The sequence below is a fragment of the Ornithodoros turicata genome, chromosome 7 (assembly GCF_037126465.1).
Source record: "Ornithodoros turicata isolate Travis chromosome 7, ASM3712646v1, whole genome shotgun sequence".
NCBI classification, from domain to species: Eukaryota; Metazoa; Arthropoda; class Arachnida; order Ixodida; family Argasidae; genus Ornithodoros; species Ornithodoros turicata.
The window spans coordinates 51,050,572-51,078,377 of record NC_088207.1 but is presented as its reverse complement, the minus strand read 5'-3'; the positions used below and the strand labels follow the sequence as shown (position 1 = coordinate 51,078,377).

Here is a 27,806-nt window from a genome sequence, read left to right as displayed (position 1 = left end):
ACACTGTCGCAAATCGCCTTGCGATATCAAGTAGGACAGCAAAAGAGCGACAGAGTCGGTCTTCACCTTCCATGAAGCTCGACCTGGACGCCGGTACCAGTATTGCCAGCACTGCTTTTTTAGGCGCTCTTCGCCTCTTCCTCGCCCACTTCGGGTGAATTCGGGCTTCTTCGCGTGACGCGCGCGTTTGCGGTCCTGTGACGCAATAGGTACTGACGCAACCGTGACGTACAGAGCAACGCGTGACCGGCGTCAGTGACAACCCGAAAAGAAGAAGAAGAAAAAGATATTGACGACAGCATTTTGTTTGAAGAGAATGATATTGGTCATTTCGGTGAAATGTGAAACGATTGACTGGCCTGCCTGCTTGTTATGCGCGGTCTCCGCTTTCGCTGAGCGGAATTTCGACTGCAGTTTAGTTCACTAGCCCCCGCCAGGGAGTATCGTGGTTCCGTTATGTCGCTCAGCAGGAGAAGGTAGCCGTTTACAGAAATGTTTGACAGGAGGTGATGACTGCAGTTTCTAAATGTACCGTGGGAATAAGCAAGCAATGTGACCGTTCCTGCGGAGTGGTGAGCGAAAGGTTTGTGTTGCATTTATTTTCCGAGAATATGCATCGGGGAGACCCATCGTGCACCTCTTGCTAGATTGCTCATATGCAGCAATAATACAGCAAAGCGTCTTTTATAGCTATGTGCATTTATTTTCGGTAATACTTAACTTTCGTTCGACCGATCTGCATGATCGTGCTACATTATGCATTGATTGGTTTATCAGTCACCTGTGGTGCGAATCGCCATCAAGCAAGGTAGAAAAGAAAAGTGGGCTTGTTCTTGCGCACAGATTCGATCACTCACTCAAAATGTTATCAGTAATTTGAATGCAACTCGTTTGTTTCATCAGCAGCGTTGCATCTTCTTTTTCGAAGCTCTGGCGCTAATATGAGCGAGATCTATTTTTGGAATGCAAACAAAAATTACAAATCTTAAATTACGGCCCGCAATTTGCCCGATTTGCCGACGCCCCATGTTTGATGTTTTCGTTAATTGCATGACATGTTGAGTGACGGTGGCGTTGGAAGTCTTACATACTGCAGCATGCCTTAACTCAGTAGCAGACATTTTAACTTTGACCTTTGGGCAAGGCACTCGATCCGCCAGTATGCTACCTTTTCTAGGTATGAAAATGATCTGTACCTGCGATGTTGTCCACGAGAAATCCAATAGCAAAGAAATCCGAATGTCTTATGAAATGCGTTCGCTGTAAGCGGATTCCGAAAAGCACGTGCATGTTACTATTTTTAGAACACGTCCCGCGGTAAAATAGCGGTCCAAAGCTGCGGACTCGTTGCATAAAAAGATTACAAATGGAATTTCCAATGCGATGAGATCAAGCCGCAAGTGCTAGCTGACTTTGAAACATGTTTGTGGTCCACTTTGCATGCATTTAAAGGGGCGAAGAGCTTGGTCTTTGATATTTTCGTATAGGCGCACATCAGTGTAACTCAAATGTCTTCTGACGTTTTGTTTGCATGCCTGATGAGTTCCATTCTTTCTTTCTAATTGAGCCTTTGTGAAAGGGCCTCTTCAGGAGTAATATGATACTGGCACATCTTTAGCACCTCAAACCTAGCATACAAACAGCACACACTTTCTACTGTGGTGCAGTGCAGAGTCCAGTATTTTGCTGGATAAGATACAATGATTGCAGCTTAGAGGTGCAAAAATATTGAAGTTTTGAACGTAGGCCGATATTGATCAATACATTTGTTCCATCGCTGCTACCGTTCCAAACCACTCAGCCTATGAACGTATTCGATTGCAATTAGAAATAAATTAAGGATGTGTATGCAAACGCAGAAAATTTGAAAGTGTTTCGTTTTGACGTTCGTTGACATTCGTTTGACGTTTCGTGAAACTTCTAAAACCTCTGTGCAGAAGGTACTATTGATACCTTGATTGATTGATACATTTACCGTACGACAGGCCGTGTAAGGCGGAAGGATGTCCCAGACGGTGGCACTCCGGGGGTTCCCCGGGTTCCCGTGCGAGGTTCGCCTGGAGTTTCAGGTTCCCCTGCCACGCAACCTTGCATGCGCACTGTGCCGTGCTGTCTGCCCCGTCATCTACCGGGCCACCTGCTGTCATGCCTTCTGTGCCCGCTGCAGGGAGGACCTTTCACGCACCCGCTCGGCGGCTCTCCTCTGTCCCGTGGACGGTACTGAGACTTGGACAGAACGGGTGCGTGTCCGCGTTTGTTCCCTGTCTCTCGGACGCCTCCCTTACACCGTGTTCTTGTTTGTTTCTCACACCCAGATTGTGCCAGATGACACTGTGTGGAACTCTCTGAAAGACTTCACCGTGCTGTGCACTCAGAGTGTCAATGGCTGCAGGTTCAGCGACTCTTTGGCTGCCTTGAAGGTCAGTGTCGTATGGAGAGAGAGCACTCGACATTGTGTGAACAACTCTGGTTTGTTTGTACAGTTTATTTGTGCTGGTCGCTCGTTTCAGTTGATGCAGCAGGTGGTTTTTGACACGTACGAGTCGTGCACCTTTTACGTTAATTTCTCGTTTTTACGACATTTTTACGAGTTTTTAATTTTATGTTACGTTAATTGATAATTTCTGCAATCATCTAGGGACGGAGAACCGTTATTACAGATTTTCAGCGCAGTAGTTTCGTGGATAAGATATTGTACGAAATAAATGCCCAGTACGCAACATGATGTGAGCGTCAACAGCATTAGTTTATAAGGGAAGAAATTAACCTCAGGTGTAGTATATATCACAGGGTGAGCCCTTGTGTCATATTTTGTTTTGGTGAATATGAACAGTTCTCATTTGTATCTCGAATAAACAATTTTATCTTTTCTCTGGAAGGGGTTATCTGGACATGATGCATCCACGCCTCTTTCCTTTTGCGGCTCTTATTCTCTCTCTCATTTTTTTGGGGGGAAAAGATGCTTTGTGAAACGATCGAGACAAAGCTCTATAACCTTTGCGTAGAAAAAAAGGCACGGCCTCGATACGTGAGCAGCTTGTGGCACGTGTTCTTTCTGTTTCAGAACCACATCAAGGACTGTCCGTACATCAAGAAAATGTGTCCGCTGTGTGAGGAAGAAGTTCTCTCCAAAGACTTGTTCAACCATTTGGGAAGTGTGTGTCGAAAGAGACCCCTGGTGTGTGAGCACTGTGGGCTCAATTTTCACAAGGAGCTGCTAACAGTGAGTTCACACTTTGTGCATCCCTCATGCAGCGATTCCCGGCGCACATGAAAGAACACCATGTGGTCGAAAATTACCCTCAGTCCTGCCTTGCGGCCGACTCGCCTTACATGTAAATCTACCCCCAATTAATAATAATAATAATTTTATTGGGATCGTTTTATACACTAACAAACAGGATGGCCTAATAATAATAATAATTTTATTGGACTATTTTTATACATTGACAAAACAGGATGGCCTGTGCCTTTTGGCATGTTGGCCATCTTTGCTAGATGGTAGGCAATCACTAATAGCAGTATTCTATGTACTTACATAGCAAAAAAAAAGAAACACTTACAGCAATAGGCATGCCAGTTAGTGATACAATTAGTGCAAATACATATTTGTAACAGTACAATACAAGATAGAAATACAATAACATATGTCATTAATGCATGCCAGTACTACAAGTGCATGCTTTTTAACTTGATCCTGAGTATAATAATAATTCACATTATATTACCTCTTACTGTCTGTATTTCTTGTGTGAAGAACAGTGTGTCAAGCTGACAGAATTTTAAGGGTTAGTATACTAACCCTTAAAATTTGCTCTTTGGTGGCAAAGGTAGTCGCCTGTACTGATAGAGGAATCACATGGAATACCTCTGCTATATCACATTAAATAGACAGTCCAGAGCTGTCGAACGATTTGAGGGAAAGTGTAAGGTAAGGTTAAAGTAAGGTTAAGTGTAAGTGTGAGGCAAGGAAAGGTAAGGTTCCAGCCTCAGAACATCAATTTCCATCGTGCAGAACTACCACACTTTGACGGATGTCACCCACGAACAAAGTTGATTGACGACCGTTTTAAGAGAGGAAGACGCAGCAAAAGTGCCACCTGTAAAATTCCATTAAGAATAATCAGCTGCGAGTTTAGTCAAAATATTTTGCACGGTGGCCTTGAGCATCATAAGAGAGCGTCTGACAGCATTTGTTTAGCTTTGGTTTGGGTCTGGACCGTCGCTTCACGCAGCACAGTTTACTATTCCAATCATTTTTGTTCGCAGGACCACAAAGCGCACTGCTCCGATAAGATAGTTACCTGCGAACACTGTGGTGTTGATGGCATCCTTCTAGGGGAGGTGAGTTCCGCAATTTACGTTCCTGAATTTAAAACATGTATGGATTTTTGTCAACAGTATTTTGTCATTTTGCCATTTCAGTTGAGTTTGCACTACGAAGAGTGTGAGAGGAAGCCGTGGTGTTGTACTATGAAGGAATATGGGTGCACGTTTGAGGTATGCACACGTTCTGTGTCATGACACGCTCCTCACATTTTTCTCTGGCATTGCTCCTGTGTGTATTTGTCTGTTTATTTAACGAGTACCCACTAACAGCCAAGGCCTAAGTGAGTGGAGCACTTTACATGATAAAACAGAACACGGCGGTAAATAAGAATAGAGGGAAAAGTTACAAACCTATTCGCTCTAGCACTGAACATTGTACAGCATGCCTAAAGTGTCGCGCCATCGCAAATATATCAATTTCCTGGTCATCAATTAAATATAAATTTTAAAATATTTTTATAATAATATTATTTATTATTATAATATTTATATATTTATTTATATATTATATATTATTAATAATATTTTAAATATAATTTTTAATAAAGTTTAATATATATAATATATAGTATATAAATATAAATATATCTGTTCAATATAAGTTTTGATCTGACTACAAGCGAAATCAAACACAGATGGTTCACATAAAAACGAACTTGTAGCTCTACATCTCCTAAGTGGTACGTGGAATCGTACAGTAGAGAGAAGATCCGGGCACTCAATGTAACCATTAACAACTTTTAAAAAAAAAGTATAATTCAAACTCAGTCCTACGTCTTCGTAGGGTGGTTATTCCAAGGGTGGGCAGTACCCAATTATATTCATTGAAACAGCTTCTGTCAAAACATTCGTCATACATTTTCCGAACAGAGAAGTTTGTTTACATGTCTTGAGTAAGAGCCTGCGGTTGTGGATTTTAATCTGGCTCTTTCGTAAATTCGCACGTTCAAGTGTAGTCCACAATTCCAGGTTTAACACCTAGGGCACCAGTCGGTCGCCATTTTGTTCCATGCATACTCTATGTTGGCGACATCGGAGGGGAAAGTGAGGGCAGTGAGCAATGGGGTGTCGAAAAATCGAAACCTGTGCTGGCATGCCAACATAATGTACAGTGTAGCATGAATGAACATTCTTCCTTAAATTTGCCTCGTTTTGTGGGTGTGTTATCGAGTTACTGTCCCCCACATATGTGAAAGGAAAATTATATTTGCCAAATCCTTGGGCTCTATATGTTCATTTGAGTTGAGCAAATGTGTACGTGCACTGACAAGACATTTTGCACCGTGCAGGGTCCTAGGAAAAGTTTGATAGAGCACTTGACATTTGAAGATCACATTCAGTACATCGTGACACACTTCAAGGAGCTCTCCGTCATAAACAAGGTAAAACTGTTTTCATAGCGAAAAAGTTCCAGGGTACATTCCTGACGGGTAATTAACAATTGCAGGAGCAGCAAGAGGAAATCGGGCACCTAAATTTTCAGCTGGATGCCTTAACGAAAGCTGTCAAGGTATTTTCGTACTTTGCAGCCTTAAAGTGAAGCATATCAGCCTTCACTGGTCATTCAGTCTGAGCAGTTGATCTTGCAGCAGGGAAATCTTATTCCGCAATTCAATACTATATGTAGTATGTTTTTCAAATGGGACCTACCGGTGATCTAAAGAAGAATCTATTCTTTTTTTTTTTTTTTCTTTAGGAAGGCAACAGAAGAGTATCTACGACACTCACGACGATCAGCAGAGCTCTTCATGTAGGTAACCCCAATGTGTCGCTGTTGATGGGTCTCTGCTGTTTGTCCTGTATTTGTCCTGTATTTGTCAACACCTGTGCAACTCTCGTATTGTTCGCAGGCACAGCAGGAAGAAAACAAAAAGCTGCGAGCAAAACTGGATGAGTTGTCACGGATGATTGAGGTAGGTTTAATGTCCCCCCCTCTCCCCCTTCTCTGTCTGGACTACGAACCCACTTCACACCTTTTTCTTATTTATTATTTTCTAGCAAAAAACGATCCATCCAATACTCAGTACAAAGCTTGATGGCACTACAACTACGCACCACAAGATTCCGAGAGTGAGTTGATCATAGAATCTACGTTTATGACTATAGTCTAAGGACGCCCCGAATTTGAAAAAGGTTGTGTCACTATAATGAGGGTTCACTGTACATACGCTGCACATTTTCCCCCTGCTTTCAAAAATTTCATTATGGAAAGGATAAAAACATTTTTGATGTAGATGCAAAGACCTTGTGTGTTCTGATGACTGATCTGTCACAAGACATGTGAGTTTTGTGCCCCACATCAAAATTTCACAGTCTCTGGTGCTAAGCACATATTCTGATACAGTCGCCGTCCGATTTTTTTGGACACTGCGGGAAATCGCGCAAAAGTCCGAACAATCGAGCCGTCCGAAAAAACGAATTTCGTTTCAAAATAAACTTTACTAAGAACTAGTAGGCTGGAAAAAATTGTCGATGCTTTCCTAACGCGCTTCCAGCTGTGCCTGACAAACATCAGCTTCTATTTTCCGAAGCGACATTTCGTCGTTGTACACTGACTGAGGCACCTCCGTCATCGAGTCCGCAAGTCGGCTTCACCTAACGCATACGTGCTTTAGGTGAAGCACGCTTTACAGCACTGTCGCGCGACTCTCAGGCGGACAAGCCATTCTCCAAAAAACGAAGACGACAGACCTCTTCTACTCAGAGGAATGGGAAACGAACAATCATTGCCTATTTTTTGCCTCAATATTTTAGTTGGTTGATTTTTTTTTTATACGAATTTCAGATGATACCAATATTTTCCTTTACCCCAGGAGAGAAATTTGCTGGTTGGGCAAACAGAGTCCGAAATATCGAGCGACAGGGCTGCATGGCGTCCGAAATTTTGGACATTCTTGTACATCAACACTATGGGACCCGCGTCCGTTCCGCGAGCGAGTCCGAAAAATCGAGCATGTCCGAAAAATCGGTCGGCGACTGTAATACAGTGTACCTAGGGTTCTTCGTTTTCAGGTTAAACCCTATTTTTCACGATAATTACCCCCCCCCCCCCCCCGAACAAAATTTTCCAGAATTCGGGTAAAACCCGATACCTACCCGAAATCCTCGCGATCCTTCAACTTGTCGTTCTCGGTAAACCGTTGGAAAAGTGAATCATAATATCAGCAAAGACAGCTATTTGTGACAACCTATTTGTCCTCCGTTTATGATCACCTCCTGCAGGAGTCAAAGACGAGCTTTTGTGAAGCTTTGAGCTCTTGCTCGGGCAAGTGTTTGAATACCTCGGTCATACATTATCCCAGTTCCGAGCGGGTATATAAAGATTATTGTTTTTTCGTCCCAGTGTCACAGAAGTGGCTCGTTTCATATGCCTCTCGTTTCACCCGAAAATTCCCCGGTGACATATCAAACAGAGGTCATAGCGCCCGATTTCTCCTTGAATACAGTCAAACTCCTTTATAGCGAACACCTTTTTAATGAAAATTCCACTACAGCAAATTTTTTTGCGGTCCCGCTGGAGCCCTATAGGCCCAATAATGGGCATCCTTTTTAACGAAAATACTTTTACTGCGAATTTTTTTTGCTGTCCCCTGAGTTTCGTTGTAAAGGAGTTTGACTGTACTCATGTGTAAATATCACCCGATTTTTCCCTCCCGAATTTGAAAAAAATCATAAAACCTGAAAACGAAGAACCCTAAGTGTACCCGACGAGAGATTTGCTGAACTGTGCTTCGAGCACCAGGCCACGCATCGTATCATTTTTCTCGTTTCAACTCTGTTGCGAAGTGCGAACGAGCCCCTGACAGGGATGTCTCTTATGATGACAGGATGGCACAATCGAGCGTGTAACGTACCCACGATATGTGGAAGCGGGACTGGTCTCGCGACCCGTGAGTGCACGGGGCACCACGTCAGCCGTTGCGTCATCGTCATCACGTATCGGACGCCTGCCCAGCAACACCTGACAGCAAGAGCAGCAGCAGACATACCCACTACATTTCACCACAAGTTACACACACTCAAGTGGTGCAGCGTCTCACTCCAAGTCCTGAGGGGAACTGGGAGGGGACCCTCCACACTTTTGGCACTGCCAGAGTTTATGGGCCAAAGCTCACTGGGCAAAAGCTTGCTATGTGGCGTATTTGTCTTTAGTTGCTGGACTGGGTATTCAGATTGGGCGACTTCCTAGGGTAGGACGGTTCAAAATGGGGCCCCATATTCGGCTTTGTGAATGTGGAAGACGATAGGTGAGGTGTTGTTGGGAACAGTAGTTTATCCAGGACCACAAACACGAGGGCGGGGTCATTATTACGGGTACGTCGTAACAGCTTTATTTATCGTTGCTCACATATGTTTAGAGCTGGAATGAGCAATCCCTTAAGTGGTCATAGTTAATTAATACATAATTCCAATAAATTATGTATTAATTAATTATGTATCACCTTAAGCATGTGTAATTTGGAATACATAATTCCAATGAATTATGTATTAAATTAAATTAAATTATTGAAGTGAAATTATTAATTAATTATTGGAGGTAGGAAAGAAAAATATGGAGATGGAGGCTCCTACGAAACAATTAATTATTAATCGAACATAATTTTGACGAATTATGTATTCCAAAGAATTTGCTGCCAAGCGTCGGGTCTCCTTTGCTGTTGAAAATTGAGAAGATTATGATTCACTGCCATGATAGCTTTTTGGAGATTATGTTCGTTTCCGGCATGGCAAACGGGTAAATTGTTCAGTTCAGTTCAGGTTTGCAGCAGGAATTTGGTTCCTTTATGGATGCTTAAAATTGTTTCTTATCGTCCGTTATATTTCTTCACTTTTATCTCTCTGGATAAACCACACAAGTTCGCTGTTGCATCATCAGGGATAATGTGTACATAGCACCTATGCTTAGGGCTCGTATTTTGCAGACGGTATATAATGCAGACGGTATATAATGGTACGGTAACTATATAGTTACGTCATTAGGGAAAAAAATAGACAGCTGGCGGTATTATCGACAGCGCGCATACTAGACAAGTAACTCGGCGGTGACGCTATATACCGCAAAATAATAAGCATTTCTAACATACTGAAACATTACTGGAGATGTATAGCGAAATGTAACCATAGAGAAATGCCTAGCGATCGGCCAGCGACTTACCACTCAGCCTCTGCCCAGTGAACTTCTCTCAGCAAGTTTGTCTGCCCACTTCTTGTGTTCACAACGTGTCGGTATCTCCCGAGGGTTTCCACGGATAGAAGACCCTCGGGCGTACCTTAGCACGTGTAGTCGACTGTATTTATTTAGCGTTCAGTATTCGTTATAGGAGTCTCTTCTAGGAGTAATCTATTTATTGGAATTGAGAAGATGAGGAAGGGGAGAGGGGGGGGGGGGGAAACAATATTGTACATAGTGGAGGCACGTTATACTGCACTGCCAGCTCTTTTATTTCTGCACATGCTAAGCGTCTCTCGGGCTCTGGACTACGAACGAAAGCTAACGTGAACGTGAACAGGAATGAAAAGTCGACACGCTTTCTCATTCTGGAAGGTACCTGCAAGACAATAGCATCTGTGGCAAGGGCATTGCAAAAAGTCGGTTATGCTGGTGCTTGCAGTTGAAGATTCTCAACATCTGTTCCTCTTTATGCATTCCTTCTTAACCTTGATATAAGTTCAGCTTAGTACTTGTTTCCCTTATTGACCTCTCTTTCATAGTCGGGGCACTATATGCAAGGTTGCTCCTGGATTTCTAGTCATGCACTTATTTACTGCAGATGTATTTTTATTTATTTATTTATTTATTTTTATGTATTTTAAAATTTTTATGTATATTTATATGTATATTTTTATTTATTGATTGATTGATTTTTATGTAATTTTTTATTGATTGATTGATTGATTTTTATGTATTTTAAAATGTTTGTTTATTTATACTGAACTTCGTTTCTACTTGCTCAGATATGATGCAATAGGTCAAATATGTTAAGTTTGTGCGTGTTTTTTTTTTTTTTTTCATTGTTCCGTATCATTTCGACGAGGATTCCTTTTCATGCCTGTTTGTGTTTCCAGACGAGTGATCGTAACAACCCGTATTGCGAGCACTGTTGAACTCAGAAAGTCTGGCTTTTTGTCTAGCTTCTGGTGTACCCAAATTACGCCTTGCATGTGGATAGAGTACCTATATGCATGCATTATGCAATGCCAAAAATCAAAACCAAGCGCAGTCCCCCGTAGTGAGCACTTAGACGTGCTCACAGCCATTGTGTTTAGCAGAACCAGCTATCTTTGAACGTGGGCTTCATACAATAGCTATTCTTCTATAAGCCTTTAATTAGTGTAGAAAGCTATATTCTAACTTGCTCAAATCTGAAACAGAGATCGTCTTTCGAGTCGCGCAGCTTTTATGTAAGCTAAATTTGGCGCTCTGCTGCCGACCGATTAGGTAGGTGTGTCGAGAAATCTGTCCTGTATCTGTATATTGTACATAATGATTGGTGCATTAGCGGTAAATATGTGTACTCCGAGATGCGGCCAAGTTCTAAAAATAGCGAGGCATTGAAAAAAAAAAATCATTTGGGTCTTTCATCCTTGCAAAAGGAACAAGGTCATGAGCTTGTAGCACAATGTAGAGGAGTGTGGCAGCATTGAATGTTCTCTGTGTGCTGTTTATACGGAGTTTGTTAGTAACAATGCATGTACAATATACAATCATGTTGAAAAAGGTGTACATGTACAGAGAGCAAAATATACCTTGCGCGAGGAAACATGCTATAAAAATTGGGCAGTTACGCTTAGCTCTAGGCATACTGCGACTTGGCTTTCATTTGGCTTGCTACGCTGCAACTGCTTGTCAATCAAAACATCTTTTACTTTGGCTAAATTGTTTAAGCGTAAGCCGTTGGTATAATTGTTGCCTGATGGCCTGCTGCTATTTGCTAGCAGCAAACATCCTGCAGTCAAGCATACTTCCTTCTTTTTACTGATATCCATTACATGCAGAATGTACAGCGGAACGCAGAGGGGCTAAGGAAGTTTTGTGCTACAATGCTGATTCAGTATAAGTCTAGTATATGCTTGCCTCATGTAAACGAGACAACAGGAATGTAATGTCTTCAGAAAGAATTGGTACAGCAAATTGCTAAGCGTCGTTTATGTTTCCGTACGGGCGGATTCACTGACCCCACACACTATCAGTCGTCCCCCAAAGTCTGGGAACGTCGTGTGGACCACGTCCCCACGGGCATGCAGGCAAGAACGAATTGCATTTTTCCTAGTGATATTTTTTGTGACCTTTCCTATTCATCCCTCCTGGATTAGCTGATATATTTGAGGTTACAAGGGAGCAGGCACAAAATAGGTCACACTCTGCATGTGGCTCATACGATGGTGCGACAGGTTTGAAAAGTTTGGGTGTTCCGGTGCACATGATGCAGTAGGCACGGAACTTGCGCAGCAAATACGCTGCAAGGCCTCTCTAATCATCGAGGCCTGCAGAACAAAGGATGAGAGCTGAGGCCAAAGAGTAGCGAGCCTCTTTCATGGCTGACCGCTCAAAAAGCGAGCAAGAAGAATTTAAAGGAGCACTGGGGTGTCCCCAAAATTTCGGTTTTTGTTGGTTTGTTTGGTTTTCGGCGCGGAGTGTTCTCCTACGAATAAGATGAGTTCCTGCGAGAGAGCGACGAGCGCAGGGTGACCTACAGAGCGAGCGTGAATGCTCTGTTCCGCACACCTTTCAAAAATTCTCCTCCTCCTGTCCGACTGTTTGTCAGACTGTTTTTTTTTTTTGTAAATTTTACTGCGCAGCTATAATGCACCGCAGAGCGAAAATATTTTGCATGGTGACTCCTGGTGGACAGCTTGACAGATCAGATGAGGCAGGATTTTGAGCGACGTACATTAGCGAGCGGAAGTAGCACCAAAGTCATTTTTAACACCCTGTTTTCTTCCTATAAAAACTGTTAAGTAGGCCAGTAAGATGCACCATGAGAAGTCATAATTATTGCAGAGATCGAACTTCAAGTATGCCGCAAAAAGCGACCGGGCGCGACGGCGGTGGAGAGCAGTGCCAGCCTGTGATCCGCCTGGGACCTCCGCTGACACTACAGGGGCTACGCTCGCTGATTGGTCCAGAGAAATGTCTGCTACTCGGCTGTTCGGGGTTCTCAGAAAGCATTGCCCCTGGCTCAGTCATGATTCGGCCGTTCCTTCTATCCCCAACTCTGGGGGGAACTGGCAAAATTGGTTTATGGCGGCAAAAGTTACAAGGCGCTGACCCCCACTGACCAGCGACGTGGCATTATACCTTCTCCTCCTTGCTATACCCGGAGTGGCGAGTTGCACACAGCAAAACCTTTCGCGCTATCCGGTAAAATGACACGCACACTTTCATCAGACGTCTTAAAAAAATTTTTTTGGATAGCCCTCTATGCTCCTTTAAGCATGCAGGAACCAGTAAATGACTGGCCATTGCACAAGTATGAAGAGCCCCTACAGTTCACTTGTGTGTTTGAAGCTTCTTGACTTGACTTGCCTTGGATTGGCCAGGCGACGTTCCCCTTGTAAGTTGACTGTCTACTCAGTGGCTCATCGGAACACCCATACTTTTGAATGTTACCACCGTGTAGCTAAGCGTGCAACATTAAGACAAACAGCAAGGAAGCAACAGACAAGGAATCCGCGGATGCACTGTGCTCTCCCTTGAAATGTTTCACCCCCGAAGCTACAACTGCCATGGAGATTGCACCGAAAGCTCAATTATCGTCATTATACACTGTTTCAGTGGTTACATGAGTGTACATATGAGAAAGAGAAGAAAAAAAATGGTGTACCCCTTTTTCGTGTTGCTTGTGACTCGATTGTGATTCAGCTAGTCCTAACGATAATGTTATATAATGTTAAGTATGGGAATTATGATACATACAAATATATATATATATATATACATATAACAGTGTATGTAAATAGTGAAACACATATTATATATTTGCGGTTAGAAGGTACAGCCAGTATCTTATGAGAAGAGCATTTGTAATGTACACTTGTACAAGCAGATGGGAGGGAAGTGAGTTGAGGTGATTGCAACAAGTTGCGTCTGCGTAAGGAAGTGTAGTTTAAAGACCATGGGTGTGACTTGTCAGTTACCGGTCAGCAGTGCCGCTACAAGTGTTCCTCATTGAATTGGCGTGAGGTCTGAAGTGATAGTGTTGCTATGAGCCTCTATGCTGTAATGGGTATTAACACTGCCTGTTAGAAAAAAAGATATGTTCTAGTTTGCAGAGTCGAGGCAGTTCAGTGGCATTCGTATCTTGCTGTGTTGTTGGAACAAAATGTTGAACCGTGAATGTGAATCTTGTTTGTGCCAGTCATGGGTGAGTACCTCTTGAAACATTAACTACAATGAACTTGGAACTACAATGGAAAATATTCCACCATAGAAACACATTCATTCAAGCTACACAAAGATGATTCCCACTAAAATGTAAACGATTACTTTGCAGTTACTTCAGGATTATTTTAACGTTGCTACATAATAAATAGGCTTTTTACTACGCATAATTGCTCGGAGCCATGAACCTATGGTTCCACAAAGCAATTCTTGAATGGCAACAAGAAAGAAGCGAATGAACTACCCAGGACTGGTTTTATTATAACTGCACACTGCGTAATGTTCTCATTCATGTAAATGGCATTTTTGGCACACTTGGAATGACTGGATTGTCTCGTGTGTTCCGTCGTGGGTGCCACGAATGGTCGCAGCAAAAAAGTGGAGTGGAATGACGAGCCAAATTATAACCCTGCTGTTTTGTGTTCAGGAAATCTTCCCCCTTGCAGAATTCGGCTCAATAGTACGCGTCCAGCATTGTGTGCATCTCACCATTGACAAAGGTGTATAGCGAGGCTGTTGATGAACTTATGCAATATATACACATAAAAGCACGAGCTGCCGGATGATATATGCTCTTGTGATATGGAGGGGAAAAGCCTGAAAAAAAGCCAGAACTTTTCTTCTTTCAGTTTTTTTTAAATCGCCACACATGCGTGGATGGTAAATACGCTGCCCTGAATGGCACTCTGAGTGAGAATGCCGAGAACTTTTTGAAACACGTAATCATCATCATCATATAAGGGGGGGCTCCTGTCAGTTTGCATTTTTTTTTGTTCCTTCGAAAATATTTTGTAGAAGAGCATGTGTTGCGAGTCTTCGTCTTGCTTCACTGAAATGCAGTCCAATTTATAGCACCCGCCTAAAAGCGCGACGATCTACAAGTGGTGGCTTTCTTTCATGGCTTCATCCCCATCATATGGGAGGAGCCATTGAAAAAAAAAGGGGGGGAGGGAAGAGGGTGGGTTGCTGTGGGCGGACGTCTCTGGAAAGCGGCGGGCCCTGTAAATAACCAGTACAATGTACGGCCAGACGGTTGTGTACATCCTTCTGCTGCAACGTTTCAACATGCAGATGTTCAAGACGTATAATAGTACTAAGAGTGTTTTATTTGAGTGAAGCGTGATATTCCGTTGAACAACTACATCTCCTGTCTTATTGCTTGTGGAGCATACGTTGTGTTTATCGAAGAGCGTCGCTGAAAACAACCTTGTTTCGACCCGTGTAACCGACAACAATTACTTCAGAGCCCTTAATCTTTGTATAACAATCGAAACCAACTGCCGTTTATAGGAATGCAGTGCAATTAAAGATACATGCCACCAAAGATGACGCCTTTTGTTTTTCTTTGTATACACTGTTAAAACATCTTCACCACGTAGCACTCCTGTACAACCGTCATTTCGAACGATGTCGTTCTGCCTTCGGATTTGTTGAAAGTAAGATGGATCCGCCCATCTATCACATTTTCAACCAACCGGGGAGACAGAACATCATTCTCAGTGACGGTTGGGTCCTGGTAGTGTTGTGTGGCGAAGATTTTTTTTTTTTTTTTAACAGTGTAGCCTCAATGGTCTTACTCTGTTTGATCGTTCTATTAGGGCACAATCTTGTGCCACAATGACAAATGACAGAACGTGGTTTCTTTCTCTCTCTCTCTCTCTTTCTCTCTTTCTGCATTTTTATGTTATTGCAGTATCATTCTACAATCAAAAAAACGAACATTTCATTTCATTTCGGACTTGACTCCCCTTGTTCACCCGCTGTTGTTCACTGACATTCTATCATTCTACAAATAGCAGGTCTCCTGTAAAGCGTGCTTTCACTGCGCTACCGCAGTGTACGTAGGAGAAGCCACCTTGCGACATGTCTCTCTTCGGCTGTGTTAGCGAGTAAACGTAATGTTGCTGCTCTGTTGTAATGGAGTCATGGTAGTGAAGCTGATAGTGATATATTACTGAAATGATACGCATAACGTTGACAGTTCCTATGGCAAGGTTATTCACAGCAAGTACACTACAGCAAGTTTTGTGTACACAGTTTTCCTTTTTTTTTTTTTTTTTTTTTACACTTCAGGTGCTATATGCATATCACAGGCTCGTGGTTACTGGGTTGAAGTACGAACGACGTATTCGGTATTGAGGAAAAATTGTGGGAGCCGCCTCTTCAATTCGTGAGGTTAGCTGCACTCATGTGGAAGTTTGGAGTGGCGGGTGCTTCCGGAGACCTCGCCGGTGGCATGAGATACTTGGAGAGCGACTGGTGCTCTACGCTGTATTGCGTCTGGTGGCCCCGGTGTCCGTGGTCGTACGGGGTGTACAGAGGCTGTCCGTTGCGAACTTTCCTCAGGTGATGGTAGTAGAATTTCCACATGACGATCAGCACCAAGGCCTGGAATATGACACATGCCGTGTATTCACAGAAGCGACATTCCCCAGAATACCCCAGCGGAAGACGCGAAGGACGTCAAAGCGGGTTCGGAAGCAGGTGAATATCCTGCGGCGCGGACACAAGATATTCCTTAGCAGACGATAGTCTGAAAAGACAATGTCGTCTGCTATGTACGCGACAGTGGATATTCGGATATTCCGGCACCTAGCGAACGCTCAACATAGCACGCGTCGCAACTTCTGCCACGTGAGCAGCTTTGTTGACTTTCCTTCCACTAGAATATTCCGTGGAGACGTTGCTCGCGTGTATAGACGGATAAAAGGCGGCCAGCATGGAGCGCATTGTTTTCATAACTTTTGTCTTGATCTGCAGAAATGGACAAATCCTTTGTGCAATTTTCGTAACTGAATTATTCTCTGCCACGTGGCGTTATATGATGTGCGACACGAAATTCACTTTCGAAACGTACAAGTCCCGTATTCGGAACAATAGACCTCTCCCTGTTTGTAAACAAATGGCGTCATGGTGTTCGACAGCGCCACCAATATGGTAGAGTTGAACTATGCTTGAAGCTAGGGGCGAACAAGGTCGCGCCCGAAAGCCACGGTCTTGAGGGTGGTTACGATGGTCCCCGACAGGGACGCGACCTTCGGTCCTACTTTTTCTTTCAATGGGAGGCCTGCGAACAAGTGCCCATTCGTGGAACCCAGCCCTCCCCTTCCGATTTGTTTCGGTTTCAGTCTGTCTACCAACGTCATGATGACGTCTCTCGGGTAGAGGTCTGTTGGAATGCGAAGGGGGGCGGTTGAAACGCTTCTCCCGAGACGGCGTCGTGGCAGGCAATACTCACGCGCCTATGGAATCTCAGTTATGCAGCCGCTTCGGCGTCGTGCGTCCGGCGAGCAGCGTCTCAAGTGCTCTTCGCGACACTTCCATTTTGATTATTTGGAATACGGGATTCGTTTTGAATCTCCTTCAGAGTTTTATAACGTAGACAACATTATGTCCCATCTGCAGACACGCAACGAAAATCGCGTCTAGCGCGCGGATCTTCATGCTAATGCCTGTTTTCTTTTCTTTTCTTCTTTTTTTTTCGCTCTCTCTCTCTCTCTCTCGATATGGTTTCGTATCTGGACGATAGAAGAACACTTTTGGTCGTGCACTTTGGTCGAATGCACGCATAATGAATATTTTGTCACATTTCCGGGTGACCAGGTGCGAGAGCTTTCTTCTTCTTCTTAAAGGTTTTGCTCGCTTCGGGAAGGTATTGGGTGTTCTTCGCCAGTATCTCGGTCAGTATGGAATACTTTCGATGTTTCGGTGGGATGTGGTGTTTAGCCCCTACCCTGGCTGCTCCATTGCGCGAAATACTACCCACAGTGTTCGAGATCTTTCCTTTCAGCTGCGCTCAAGGCTTGCGCCTTCGCACATAGCATCCGAGTTGTGCTCTCAGCGCGTGTATGGCCTGTGGGCTGTACTTCGCCTTCGCTACTTTCTTTACCGATACGAAGACGGGCGCATTTCAACCTGCACTGTGGCGCAAGCCTTCTTTGTTGTGTGCTCCTGAACGAGGTCGGCTCTGCTTTGCCGTGTGATCCCTCAGTGCTCAATTTTTTTTTTAAATATGCATTACATGCGTTGCCTTCATACCAACAATGATAAAAAGCATTACATGTACATATTCAGAGTTTTTACTGCGTATTTTGAAGATTTTGGATGCATACTTGCATGCATGTTTGGAAAATTTTTAGTGCATATTTATCGGCGCTCTAGATGTCATCAAAGAATCACGTTTTCGTACTTCATCGTGAACTAAAACTCCCTATAGTGTCGAAACGTGCTGCCGAAATGTCCAAACCTAAAATTGCTTCCCAGTTCCTGGTCTCGAACAAAATTTTGTTACGAACGCGGTTTAGCTCAGGTTTTAACCTCGCATTTTAGACGTAGGGCGATAATATAATGACATCTTGCCAAGACATCCTACCTTAAAGACAGCGTATATAAAGTAGAAGACGAGCGACGAGAAGATAGAGTTTTCCTGCAAAATAATCGCAGAAATCTTTATAGCTCCTGCTTTCATGTTGAGTGAGGCTCTCAAACTTACGTGGAGATGCTGGCTCTTTTTCAATGCAGCTTCATCTTTCATGCTGTTATACGGCTGAAACGAAGGTTATGGTTACTATTCTAAAATATAGTACGTCGTGACATAGGGCGGTGGTAATGATGGTGTTCATCCGCGTCTGCTCTTACGGGACATTTGGAAACTGACCCGCTGTCCTGAATGAAGCTTTCGCAGTTGTGTAACCGTGTACTCACACGAGTGACATTCCCCGGGAAGCGGAAGATTCGAAAAGCGTCATAGCTTTCTGCTGTCACATGAGCGCAACCGCTCAACGTTGTGTCTTCACGTACACTGCTAACTGTGCGGAATATCCTGCTACACAGCCACAAGATATTCCGTAGCAGACGACAGGAAAACACGCTGACGGTGTCGTCTGCTAAGTGTCGTCTGCTAAATGCCACTCCCAATATTCCGCACCGTGTGAATGTTCAACCACGGGACGGAGCTTCTGCTCTGTGAGCAGTGTTCTCGTTTTTTCTTCCACTGGAATATTCGGTGGAATCTTCGGTGCAGTTTCGGAAGCAATCTGAAGAGTTTCTCAAAAGTTCCAATCTGCTTTTACGTTGTATATAATTGTATCGGACTTCGATCAGTATCAGCGCAAATATCTTTAGCTCCTTGAGAGAGACAGGATGATAAGACGTCAGACAAGAGATTAAAAGTTCGTGGACGGTAGTTTTGAACAGTCACAGTAGCTGGACAGAAGATCATTTTTGCAACATCGTGAACAGCTTCATCTTACGTGCACGATTTGCAAGAGAGAGAGAGAATGATGCTATTGCCGTGTACGAATTGAGTTATATCGATCATTTATTTTATTTCTCATACTCACTATAGGGCAGTATTTTTGGCAGTACGCCAGAGCACAGCTCCCGGTGAAACATATCGTAGCCGCTATCACCGACCAGATTATGTACAACTTCAGCGAGAGCAGTGGCTCCTGGCGAGAGAAATTGGGCCAGGATTTATTACTCCATATTTTTCAGTTGGCATATTTTGTCACTCACTTCGATGTACATCGTGATACAGTAGCAAGGTGGGTTTTCAGCCAAATCTTCTTTGGGCAGCCGGAACTGAAACCGAAACACGTCATTGACGTCGTCTGAAGACGACACGGCACACATTTACCTTCTGCATTCCGCTGAATAGGACCACGCCACTACAGCTATTTAAGAAGCATTCTATGCCGAAGTATATATCGAAATACAGCATGTATTCTGAAAAACAGTAGTGTTGAACACAATTGCTACCATGACCTTCACCATACTGACAACCGTACATACCTCTAACGTTACCGAACTTGGTTCGATAGCCGAATATAATGTAGTAGCAACACCATAACGACTCCACTAACTGCAAAAGAAACACAAATGCTCAAAGCGCTTCAGTATTGAAGTAATCTCTATGTCTTCTAACATATCCGTCCTAATCGCGGATTTTCCAAAGTGGTTTTCAGCTACGTATGGAAGACTTACGGAGTATACGACAGCTATTTTTTTCAAGTCCTTGTCACTGACCATGTCAAGCAGAGTATCCCGTTTACTGGAAGGCACTGAGCTCGAGCTTTGCGCGTGGTTATCGTGCCTTCTAATCTAAGTTTTCTTCCGTTAACGTAGACTTTCTTTAAGCCGCTAGAACAGATATTTTCTATGTGTTTCGTTTAACTCACAAACTTGTCTAGTTGGGCTGCCGTTCAAGATGTACGCGTAAGTTTTTGGAGACTACCACCCCTCCGTGTAAGATGTGTCGTGCTTGAATGCATTTTAGAAAGGTCTTAAAAATCGGCTTGCGCAATGATAAAGAACTGACGATTAAGATCCCTTGTGTTAAGATCCAAAGAACATGCGTGTCGCAGTTCTCTATCAAAATTACAGCGGTCCTTTACCATCCTATGCACCCGTTGGTGCACAGGTGACCAAGCAACACCATAACACCCCCCTACGCAATGATTCCGGGTGTTTCCTGCCCACTTCACGCCGTGAGGTCATTGTCCTCTCACCATGACCGGGGTTAATGACCCTTACACTAAAACAACTAAATGATTTCTCTCCCATTGACATAGCATCGTACGCGCACATTTCTACGAGTAACATGCACCCATGTGTTTTACCCGCTCTGGTATACGCTCGCGTGATCGATTTATCTGATGAACCGACTACACTTGACATACTTGCCCTTCCGTCCACGTCCTTTACTTAGATGCGTGTGTCCAGTTTCTGCATGAACGAGCAACGAGGCTTCTCTCTATGGCAACGGGAGGTGCATTATCATCGCATTCGAAGCGTTCGATCGAAATTATCTACACCAATAGATCGGAAATCCCCCTTGTTTAGTTTCCGTACGAAAATCGAAACTAAAACAGCCGGTGAGACTTTTTTTTGTAAGAGACAGGTGGCGCCACTCGGTGGCCCGGCGGTGGACGTCTGCTTTCGCGCTACTCCGATCCATGCGTTTCTTGCGTGCCAATCCCAGAAATGGCAGACGACAATGATTTTGACAAAACGGACTATTCCGAGGCGAATGCGGATGGAAGCCTGAGGGTGAAAGTGATTTGTCTCGGCGACAGTGCAGTGGGAAAGTCAAAGTAAGTATGAAGTGTCTATTAAAACAGTACCTGATGCTAGGTTGACTTGATTTCTTCTGGCCGTGTCAACCTGATACGTCATCTCGTAGCCAGCACGGTGTTGCTCGTATCGAAAATGCGGTATGACGACAAGTTATGCGAACACGTATTGAAAATTGAAAGTGTTCTGCGTTGCTTTCATAGGTGCGCAGTAACTTCTCACGTGTCGTGTCTTACGCGGTGCATTATTTGTCTAAATACACAACTCTATGACTGGATTTTTAAAATTGTTGCACTCGTCGTCACTGTAAAGCGTGCTTCACCACATGCTTGAGTGTCCCAGGAGATGCCGACTTTAAGGAGGAAAGTTGCAAAGGCTGCCTGCCCTGCTTCAGACAACGCAAAAAAATGAAGGATTTTGCTCAACTCATTAAAATTGTTGTGGAACGAATAATTAGAATACCTAATGGCTCACATAGTGACTGATGCACGGTACATTACATTAGGTCAAGCAGAGCTATGAAAATGCATCTTCTTCGAGTAAGCCCGATTATGTATTCGCTTTCCAGGCTCGTCGAAAGGTTTCTCTTGGACAAATAGTATCCTTTTTTCATATCGAGTCACGCATCTTATACTGGTCCCCTGTACACTGTAAGCCTCATCATTTGTCTCAATCCATTCTATACTATCGCATCAGTCACATATCAATACCTGCGTCCACACCTTAACCACAGATTCAGTAAGCCGCAGCAAATATCGACTTATGCATTAACTCTGTTCAGGCATAAAACAGAGGTCAACAACGAGGATGTCGTCGTAGGTAAGTGCTTCATCAACACGGCAAGATGCTGTTGCGTCCGTGTTTAGTTTGTTTCATGTCCATGTTGTGCTTGAGTGCGCTGGCTGCACGGCCTCCTTTCACTGATTATTGAGGTCTTTTCTGACTCAATTCTCAGTCATTCCTTGTGTGAATTTTAGTCATTGTTCTACTAATAGTAATTAATTAAGTGGGAAGACGTGTCACGCTCTATACCCAGAATGTAATGCGGTTTTGCTCACGTGTAACTGAAATGACAGTCCTGAACTAGTTTAGTACGTACAGTTTGCAACCTGTGATTCAATTTCCATGCTTGATTTGACAAACTGCAAGCAACTTGCTGTGTAATAAACTCCATTATGTCCGCAGACTTTTGGGATACAGCTGGACAAGAACGGTTCAAAACGCTGCATGCATCTTATTACCATCAAGCCAATGCTTGCATACTGGTATGGTATCTTATATCTCATTGTCATAAAGTACGCAATTATACATTCAACTGCCTTATTTAGTTCACTCTGGATTCACTTGCACGTAATATCGTCTCTTTGTTGCCAAGGTATTCGATGTTACGAGAAAAATCACGTACAAAAACCTCACGAATTGGTACAAGGAACTGCGTGAATTCAGACCACAAATCCCGTGCATCTGCGTCGCTAATAAAATTGACGGTACGTACCGAACGCCGTGGTCGTAATCATTGCGCGAAATATTATATCTATCGTTAAGAAGTTCTGACATTTTCTATATTATTATTATCTCTTTCAGCTGATATGTCAGTCGTGAAGAAATGTTTCAATTTTCCCAAGAAGCATAACTTGCCCTTCTTCTTCGTGTCGGCTTCGGACGGTACAAATGTGGTCAAGGTACTAAAGCTAATGACATTACAAGATAAACCTCGCAGAGAATGGACCTTTTTCACGTACGCGTCCTATTCAAGCGGCTCTCCAGCGTACCACACTCGGCGCGCGCCAAAACAAAGCCACGTGGGTAAAGGACCAAAACCGGTCAGGAGTGGGACCGACGAGCTCGCGCCGTTCGTGTGATCCCCCCACTGGTCCCCACCTCTGTCGTCCCCATGCTGCGCCATCTAGTGAAGACGGAGATAACCCTGTCCGGCGCCTCATGGTCATGAGCATGCGCATAGGCCGTTTTAAAAACGGTCTATTTTGCACACCCTGCATCTTATGGCGGACCATGCGGTGGTCATTCATCGTTTGCTTCGTCTACATTCGTTGGCGTAATTGGTGGAGTTATATAGACTTTCTGCTACAAAACGTTATAGCCATCCTTATACCTTGCGTGTGCTTAAAGGGACGGTCGTACATATCCAGAATCCAATCCATAAAAGAGATGCCACTATGTTCGGCACCTGCCGACAACCTGCTCATCTTTTAGATGTTTTTTCGCTTGGATGTTAAATAAACGAATTTTAAAGATCAGCGCTGCTTCCACAGCTGCGGAGGCTCCTGCGACAGCGAGATCAGCGTGACGTCACTCCCGCGGTATCCCTTTTCTCAAGGCCGTGCTCTGATTGGTGAAGTAGGGAATGACGTTTGCGCCTTTTTCCAGACGAAAGGGAGTTCCGGCATACTCCCAACGTCCGACGTCTGCTGCTGTTATGTATTCCACAGAATAGCAGTCAAGCTGCGCCACTATTTTACGTGGGATTTTCGATAGCGTGGTCAGGTGGTCAACCAGAAATGAAATGACACCATGTAGTTTCGAGATCGTCTGAAATGGCTGGTTAACCTTGCAGATGTTTCGCGAGGCCATACATGCAGCTGTGGAGTACAGGAAGAATCCAACCGATTTCGTGGACGAAGTTTTACAAGAATTAGAGGTTTGTCACGTAATGTTTCTGGTCATCTCCATGTTCATGCGTTCATTTGCGTTTCTTGTCATTCCTTAGGGATTTAGCAGCGGAGAAGATGAGGGTACCGAAGAATCAAGCAGCAAATAGCGTTATATGTTAGCCGATCGACGTCAATTTAAAATTATGACCTCTGTTTGCTGCACGTTTGTATGTTTCACTTAATACTCTTCATTAATTTTGTGGCGTGTATAAATGTCGTGCTCTTTATGGCGGAAATAAAGATCCCGAATATTTTTTACCAGTTACGTACAGAAACCTGCCGTAGCGAAAACACGAGACATTCCTGCAGTTGCACATTTTTTGCCTCGCCAATTTATTTATTTATTTATTTATTTATTTTACCCCAAGGGCCATTACGATAAACAAGACAGAGCATGATGCTACGTGTCGAATATCACAATTTCCTTTCACATTTGATAATTTTAGACATGTACGGATGTACCAATTTTTCGAATGCCAAAGCGAATAATTCTGCACCCAACTCGATTCCGGAACCGAATATGAAACCGATGTTTCTTCAAACCAAGAAAATTCCAACAGTTCCGAAGCTGGGCACTGAGGCCGAAAACTACACAAGAGACGGCAATGTCAGCGCTACCTGATATTCTTATCCGTATGGATACCTGCTGTTATGCGTACATGTGCTGCCTGTGTATCAGGTCCTGTTATGCAATTATTCGCTTAGTTTTTGCTTTGGCCATCTATCTATCCACTTTGTATTCGCTTCGGTTATGTAGTTATTCGCTTCTGTTTTAAAATAACTTCGCACATGGCTGGGGAATTTTGGCACACTCCAAACCGAAACCATACTTCAAATGCAGCCTGGGCGCCCGGCAACAATGACAAAAATCCCGCGGAAACGAGACTAACGAGATTTCCCAACTCTCTTTTTCTGCCGCGCTTTGCTCTTCGGTCTTTCTCGTTTGAGGTTGTTCAAGTGGACGGTCGGCATGAGGTACGTATCCAACTAATCGACATATTTTGCGTTAACGTCAGATAATTACACGAGTCATTTAAATGCATTAGACGTCTGGCTATGTTGTTGCCATGTGCTTTTTTTACCAAATGCATTTATCAGGATTATTTTGCCAATCGCATATTAGCATTTCTAACCCTAATGCAATCCTTATGCACACGATGCGTTCATGTGTACGTACGCTTGTATTAACCAAATCTTCACGTGCTTTCTTTGTTTTCAACACAGTAAAGTGAGCCGTGACACGTTGTACGACTGCGTGAACGCGCTTCTGGAGAAATCCAACAGCCGCTCCCGGAAGTTCGTGGAAACGGTTGAACTGCAGATCGCCCTCAAGAACTACGATCCCCAGAAGGACAAGCGTTTCTCGGGCACCGTCAAGTATGCGCCAGCACTTTTTGCCCATTCTACCTGGAACACCAGATTCCAACACGGAAAGCGAACGTTCGATCTCGTTAAAGAAATTTCAAAGGCACTCAAAAGCGATTTTAGGGTTCTTACCCGTCCAAATATGCTCTTTTCACCGAACTCTGTAGGTATGTTCAAAGTTGGGTGAAAATTTAATGCCTGAGTATCAAACACGTCTACTCCCCTGATTTTTGGAGCTTCACTCTGCCAGTCTCTACGACAGATGTGCAAAGTGTTCGAATCTGGTGCTACAGGAAGCCAGTACATACTGGCGGACCTTCACCCAGGGTCTTAAAATTAACTGGGGAGGTCGTACTAGGCCATGTTGCCTTGTACCACCGGTAAAATGGAACACCCATAGGAAGACATCCTGCAGTGTGGAACGCCAATCAGGTTTCTGTGCTATAATTTTGCATTCTTACATTCGAAGGCGTCTTGAGTTGTTCATCATTCACCTTAAGTGTGATATAGAACTTCATTGTGCTCTGTCGTTGGTGTTCACTTTGTGCCTGGGTCTTGCATAACCAGTGTTCTTGTTACAGGCTAAAGCACATCCCACGTCCGAAGTTCCAAGTATGTGTGCTTGGAGACCAGCAGCACTGTGATGAGGCCAAGGCAAATGACATACCGTGCATGGATGCTGAGGCACTCAAGAAGCTCAACAAGAACAAGAAGCTCGTCAAGAAGCTTGGTGTGTATCTTTCACGTTTGTTCATGTGTACTTTGTGCTGTACCATACTTCAGTTTGTGAAAAGTTTCATGCTCACTCGGTGAAGACTAATCTCGGATTCCTGTTTCAGCCAAGAAGTATGATGCTTTCTTGGCGTCCGAATCTCTCATCAAGCAGATTCCCCGTCTGTTGGGTCCTGGTTTGAACAAGGCTGGCAAGTTCCCCACACTTCTTACCCACAATGACTCCATGATTGCCAAGCTGGATGAAGTTAAGGCCACCATCAAGTTCCAAATGAAGAAGGTATGCGTAGCAGCACGCTGGTGCCATCTCCCCGTTGGATGTAGTTATTCTACGTTCCGTTGGAGCTCACGTTCAACACCGTGATGAAGTGCACTGGGCTATGAGAACTGCTGATTCGCCTGTGCTTTCACTGAGAATAGACCCTTTCATAGTGTTGAATAGAAACTTGGAATGTAAAACTGATAGTGGGTGTTTTTGTTACCCACAGGTGCTGTGTCTAGCTGTGGCTGTTGGCAACGTGAAGATGACCCCTGATGAGCTGGCTCAGAACATCATCCTTTCACTCAACTACCTGGTTTCTCTTCTGAAGAAGAACTGGCAGAATATCCGTTCACTGCACATCAAGTCAACGATGGGACCTTCCCAGCGCCTGTACTAAGGAACGGGTTATAAAGTTTTGTTTGGGTATATGTTTCGTTCGTAGTGTTTTGGTATCGCATGCCAACGAGTTGTATTATATTTTTGCTGCGTTTTCGTATACAGTAGCGATTTTGATTTTCCTAATGCTTATTGTTTGGACTCGTTTGATACTTTGGATGCCGAAAGGGAACAGGGACCTCCGCCATACGATTAATCAATTAACTACCATTTTTTCGGACTAAGATTGCTGCAGATGAGCACCAATATATTTGCATTTTAGGCATTATGCCATCACCTCCAAGGTGAGACTGCTCTGATACTTGGCAATCTTACCTCTGGGTGACTCCATTGTGGTGTCGAGTGCACTATCGGTGCTTTTGGGAGTCTGGATGCTAGTTGTGTTTGTTTGGGCACAATGTGTTTGTCCCTTTGTATGTTCCAGCCTCTGAACAATTATCTTTGAACATGATGCAAATGCAAGTGGATATGACACACAGTAATGCACAGTTCGATTTCTTTAATGCAGTTCGAGTGAATTAAAGTTGAATTTAGTGAGTTCGGTGAATTTTCTGACTGCTGCATTGTTCACTCTTTTTCCGTTCAGCCAAGTTCGGCAAAATTGGTCATGGATTGTACGGGCTTATGAAAGTGGGAGGAATGTGTGGATTTTTTAGGAGCGCCATTACTTATTCAGGTGAAAGTGGCATTACGGGGAGCCCTTGGCAGGCACCCTCCATGCGTTGCAGGGGATTTGTTGTGAAGGTGTTTGATCAATCTCGCTGGTCTATATAGCATTGGCCAGTGTTTCCTGTTGTGTGCTTTGGGACTGAGTGTGCTTGCCTTTTTCAAGAGCCTTGGTCTTGTCACCATTGCCACTTATGCATCTTGCTGTACAGCTTCAGACACTCTTGGCTGGAATATAATTTTTCTACTGAGATTTCAACCTCTGGTGCTGCATTTTGCTGATCAGGAGCAGTTTTGGCTGATGACTGCATTGAGCAGTAGGACTTATCATGGTAACTTCCCTAGTGCTGTGGTCAGTGTAACAGCAAAATAATACCGTAGTCGTACAACACAACTCGAAGAACTAAAAGTCGCTCTGTAGCTAGGGCCATAAGTTTCTGGGAAATATATATTTGGTAGGCATCCTTTTTCGGACCTTCGCCCTTTGCGTAACTGATCGATCAGTTTATCGCTGGTGTTTTACAGGTAGAAACCAGATTTTTGCTGAATGTGTACGTTTTCAAGTAGTAGTACAAGAGTAGTAGTACAAGACTGGTTAGACCTAGCTAGAGTGCTAGCAACAGTGCATTGGGCGAGGATTACGGTTAAGCCTGAAAACATTGAAGCTAATAAAGATCATGGAGCCGCTTGCTGGATTTGGCTGCTGTGGCTACATGTGTTACTTACACTTTTGGTTCTGGTTTGCAAGGTTTTGTAATGTTTGCAATGCATTTCTAGTCTGTTAGTAGAAAGCACCTCCGATAGTGCTTTTGACGTCTGCTATTCCAAATGCTACAAATACAAATTTGGAGCTGTGGAGTGGAGTTCAGTCTTGCCTGCTCGACAAGCGTGCATGGGGGATTGTGGCTGCCGTCGAGAGTATCTCATA

The 27,806-nt window shown here is 43.8% G+C and overlaps 4 protein-coding genes across 7 annotated transcripts; 3 read left to right on the top strand and 1 right to left on the bottom strand.

Moving 5' to 3' along the window:
- Positions 1 to 269: 269 nt before the first annotated feature.
- On the top strand, positions 270 to 10,257 carry LOC135401470 (TNF receptor-associated factor 5-like). Of its 3 annotated transcripts, none has more exons than XM_064633895.1 (12): positions 270 to 583; positions 1,986 to 2,240; positions 2,316 to 2,420; positions 3,065 to 3,223; positions 4,270 to 4,344; positions 4,426 to 4,500; positions 5,619 to 5,711; positions 5,777 to 5,839; positions 6,026 to 6,079; positions 6,180 to 6,242; positions 6,328 to 6,399; positions 8,157 to 10,257. In XM_064633895.1, the coding sequence occupies exons 2-12, from the start codon at positions 2,004 to 2,006 to the stop codon at positions 8,292 to 8,294; spliced, it is 1,134 nt and encodes a 377-aa protein (XP_064489965.1). In that variant the 5' UTR covers positions 270 to 583; positions 1,986 to 2,003; the 3' UTR covers positions 8,295 to 10,257. The 3 variants fall into 3 exon arrangements, with proteins under 3 accessions (XP_064489965.1, XP_064489966.1, XP_064489967.1); XM_064633896.1 differs by lacking the exon at positions 270 to 583 and adding an exon at positions 1,105 to 1,177; XM_064633897.1 differs by lacking the exon at positions 270 to 583 and adding an exon at positions 1,341 to 1,422.
- Positions 10,258 to 15,455: 5,198 nt separating this feature from the next.
- On the bottom strand, positions 15,456 to 19,783 carry LOC135400036 (uncharacterized). Of its 2 annotated transcripts, XM_064631777.1 has the most exons (8): positions 19,697 to 19,783; positions 19,505 to 19,574; positions 19,350 to 19,438; positions 19,229 to 19,294; positions 19,054 to 19,161; positions 18,204 to 18,257; positions 18,084 to 18,137; positions 15,456 to 16,099 (listed from the first exon to the last, which is right to left on the bottom strand). In XM_064631777.1, the coding sequence occupies exons 1-8, from the start codon at positions 19,739 to 19,741 to the stop codon at positions 15,875 to 15,877; spliced, it is 711 nt and encodes a 236-aa protein (XP_064487847.1). In that variant the 5' UTR covers positions 19,742 to 19,783; the 3' UTR covers positions 15,456 to 15,874. The 2 variants fall into 2 exon arrangements, with proteins under 2 accessions (XP_064487847.1, XP_064487848.1); XM_064631778.1 differs by lacking the exon at positions 19,054 to 19,161.
- Positions 19,784 to 20,648: 865 nt separating this feature from the next.
- LOC135400035 (rab-like protein 2A) lies at positions 20,649 to 23,668 on the top strand. The gene is made up of 8 exons (XM_064631776.1): positions 20,649 to 20,805; positions 21,354 to 21,383; positions 21,525 to 21,604; positions 21,971 to 22,050; positions 22,161 to 22,272; positions 22,370 to 22,467; positions 23,361 to 23,444; positions 23,514 to 23,668. The coding sequence occupies exons 1-8, from the start codon at positions 20,696 to 20,698 to the stop codon at positions 23,562 to 23,564; spliced, it is 645 nt and encodes a 214-aa protein (XP_064487846.1). The 5' UTR covers positions 20,649 to 20,695; the 3' UTR covers positions 23,565 to 23,668.
- A 659-nt stretch (positions 23,669 to 24,327) lies between these two features.
- Positions 24,328 to 26,242, top strand: LOC135401467 (large ribosomal subunit protein uL1-like). Its single transcript, XM_064633890.1, has 5 exons — positions 24,328 to 24,432; positions 24,682 to 24,834; positions 25,404 to 25,552; positions 25,662 to 25,834; positions 26,043 to 26,242. The coding sequence occupies exons 1-5, from the start codon at positions 24,428 to 24,430 to the stop codon at positions 26,211 to 26,213; spliced, it is 651 nt and encodes a 216-aa protein (XP_064489960.1). The 5' UTR covers positions 24,328 to 24,427; the 3' UTR covers positions 26,214 to 26,242.
- Positions 26,243 to 27,806: the final 1,564 nt, after the last annotated feature.

Coding starts and splice junctions, on each gene's coding strand:
- LOC135400036 (XM_064631777.1), bottom strand. CDS start 19,741: ATGGTCAGTGACAAGGACTTGAAAAAAATAGCTGTCGTATACTCC. Junction 19,575..19,696: donor AAATAGCTGTCGTATACTCC/GTAAGTCTTCCA, acceptor TTTCTTTTGCAG/TTAGTGGAGTCGTTATGGTG. Junction 18,258..19,053: donor GCCAAAAATACTGCCCTATA/GTGAGTATGAGA, acceptor CCTTCGTTTCAG/CCGTATAACAGCATGAAAGA.
- LOC135401470 (XM_064633895.1), top strand. CDS start 2,004: ATGTCCCAGACGGTGGCACTCCGGGGGTTCCCCGGGTTCCCGTGCGAG. Junction 5,712..5,776: donor AGCTCTCCGTCATAAACAAG/GTAAAACTGTTT, acceptor TAACAATTGCAG/GAGCAGCAAGAGGAAATCGG. Junction 5,840..6,025: donor CCTTAACGAAAGCTGTCAAG/GTATTTTCGTAC, acceptor TTTTTTCTTTAG/GAAGGCAACAGAAGAGTATC.
- LOC135400035 (XM_064631776.1), top strand. CDS start 20,696: ATGGCAGACGACAATGATTTTGACAAAACGGACTATTCCGAGGCGAAT. Junction 21,605..21,970: donor CAACGAGGATGTCGTCGTAG/GTAAGTGCTTCA, acceptor TTATGTCCGCAG/ACTTTTGGGATACAGCTGGA. Junction 22,273..22,369: donor CGTCGCTAATAAAATTGACG/GTACGTACCGAA, acceptor TATCTCTTTCAG/CTGATATGTCAGTCGTGAAG.
- LOC135401467 (XM_064633890.1), top strand. Junction 24,835..25,403: donor CGTTTCTCGGGCACCGTCAA/GTATGCGCCAGC, acceptor TTCTTGTTACAG/GCTAAAGCACATCCCACGTC. Junction 25,835..26,042: donor TCAAGTTCCAAATGAAGAAG/GTATGCGTAGCA, acceptor TGTTACCCACAG/GTGCTGTGTCTAGCTGTGGC.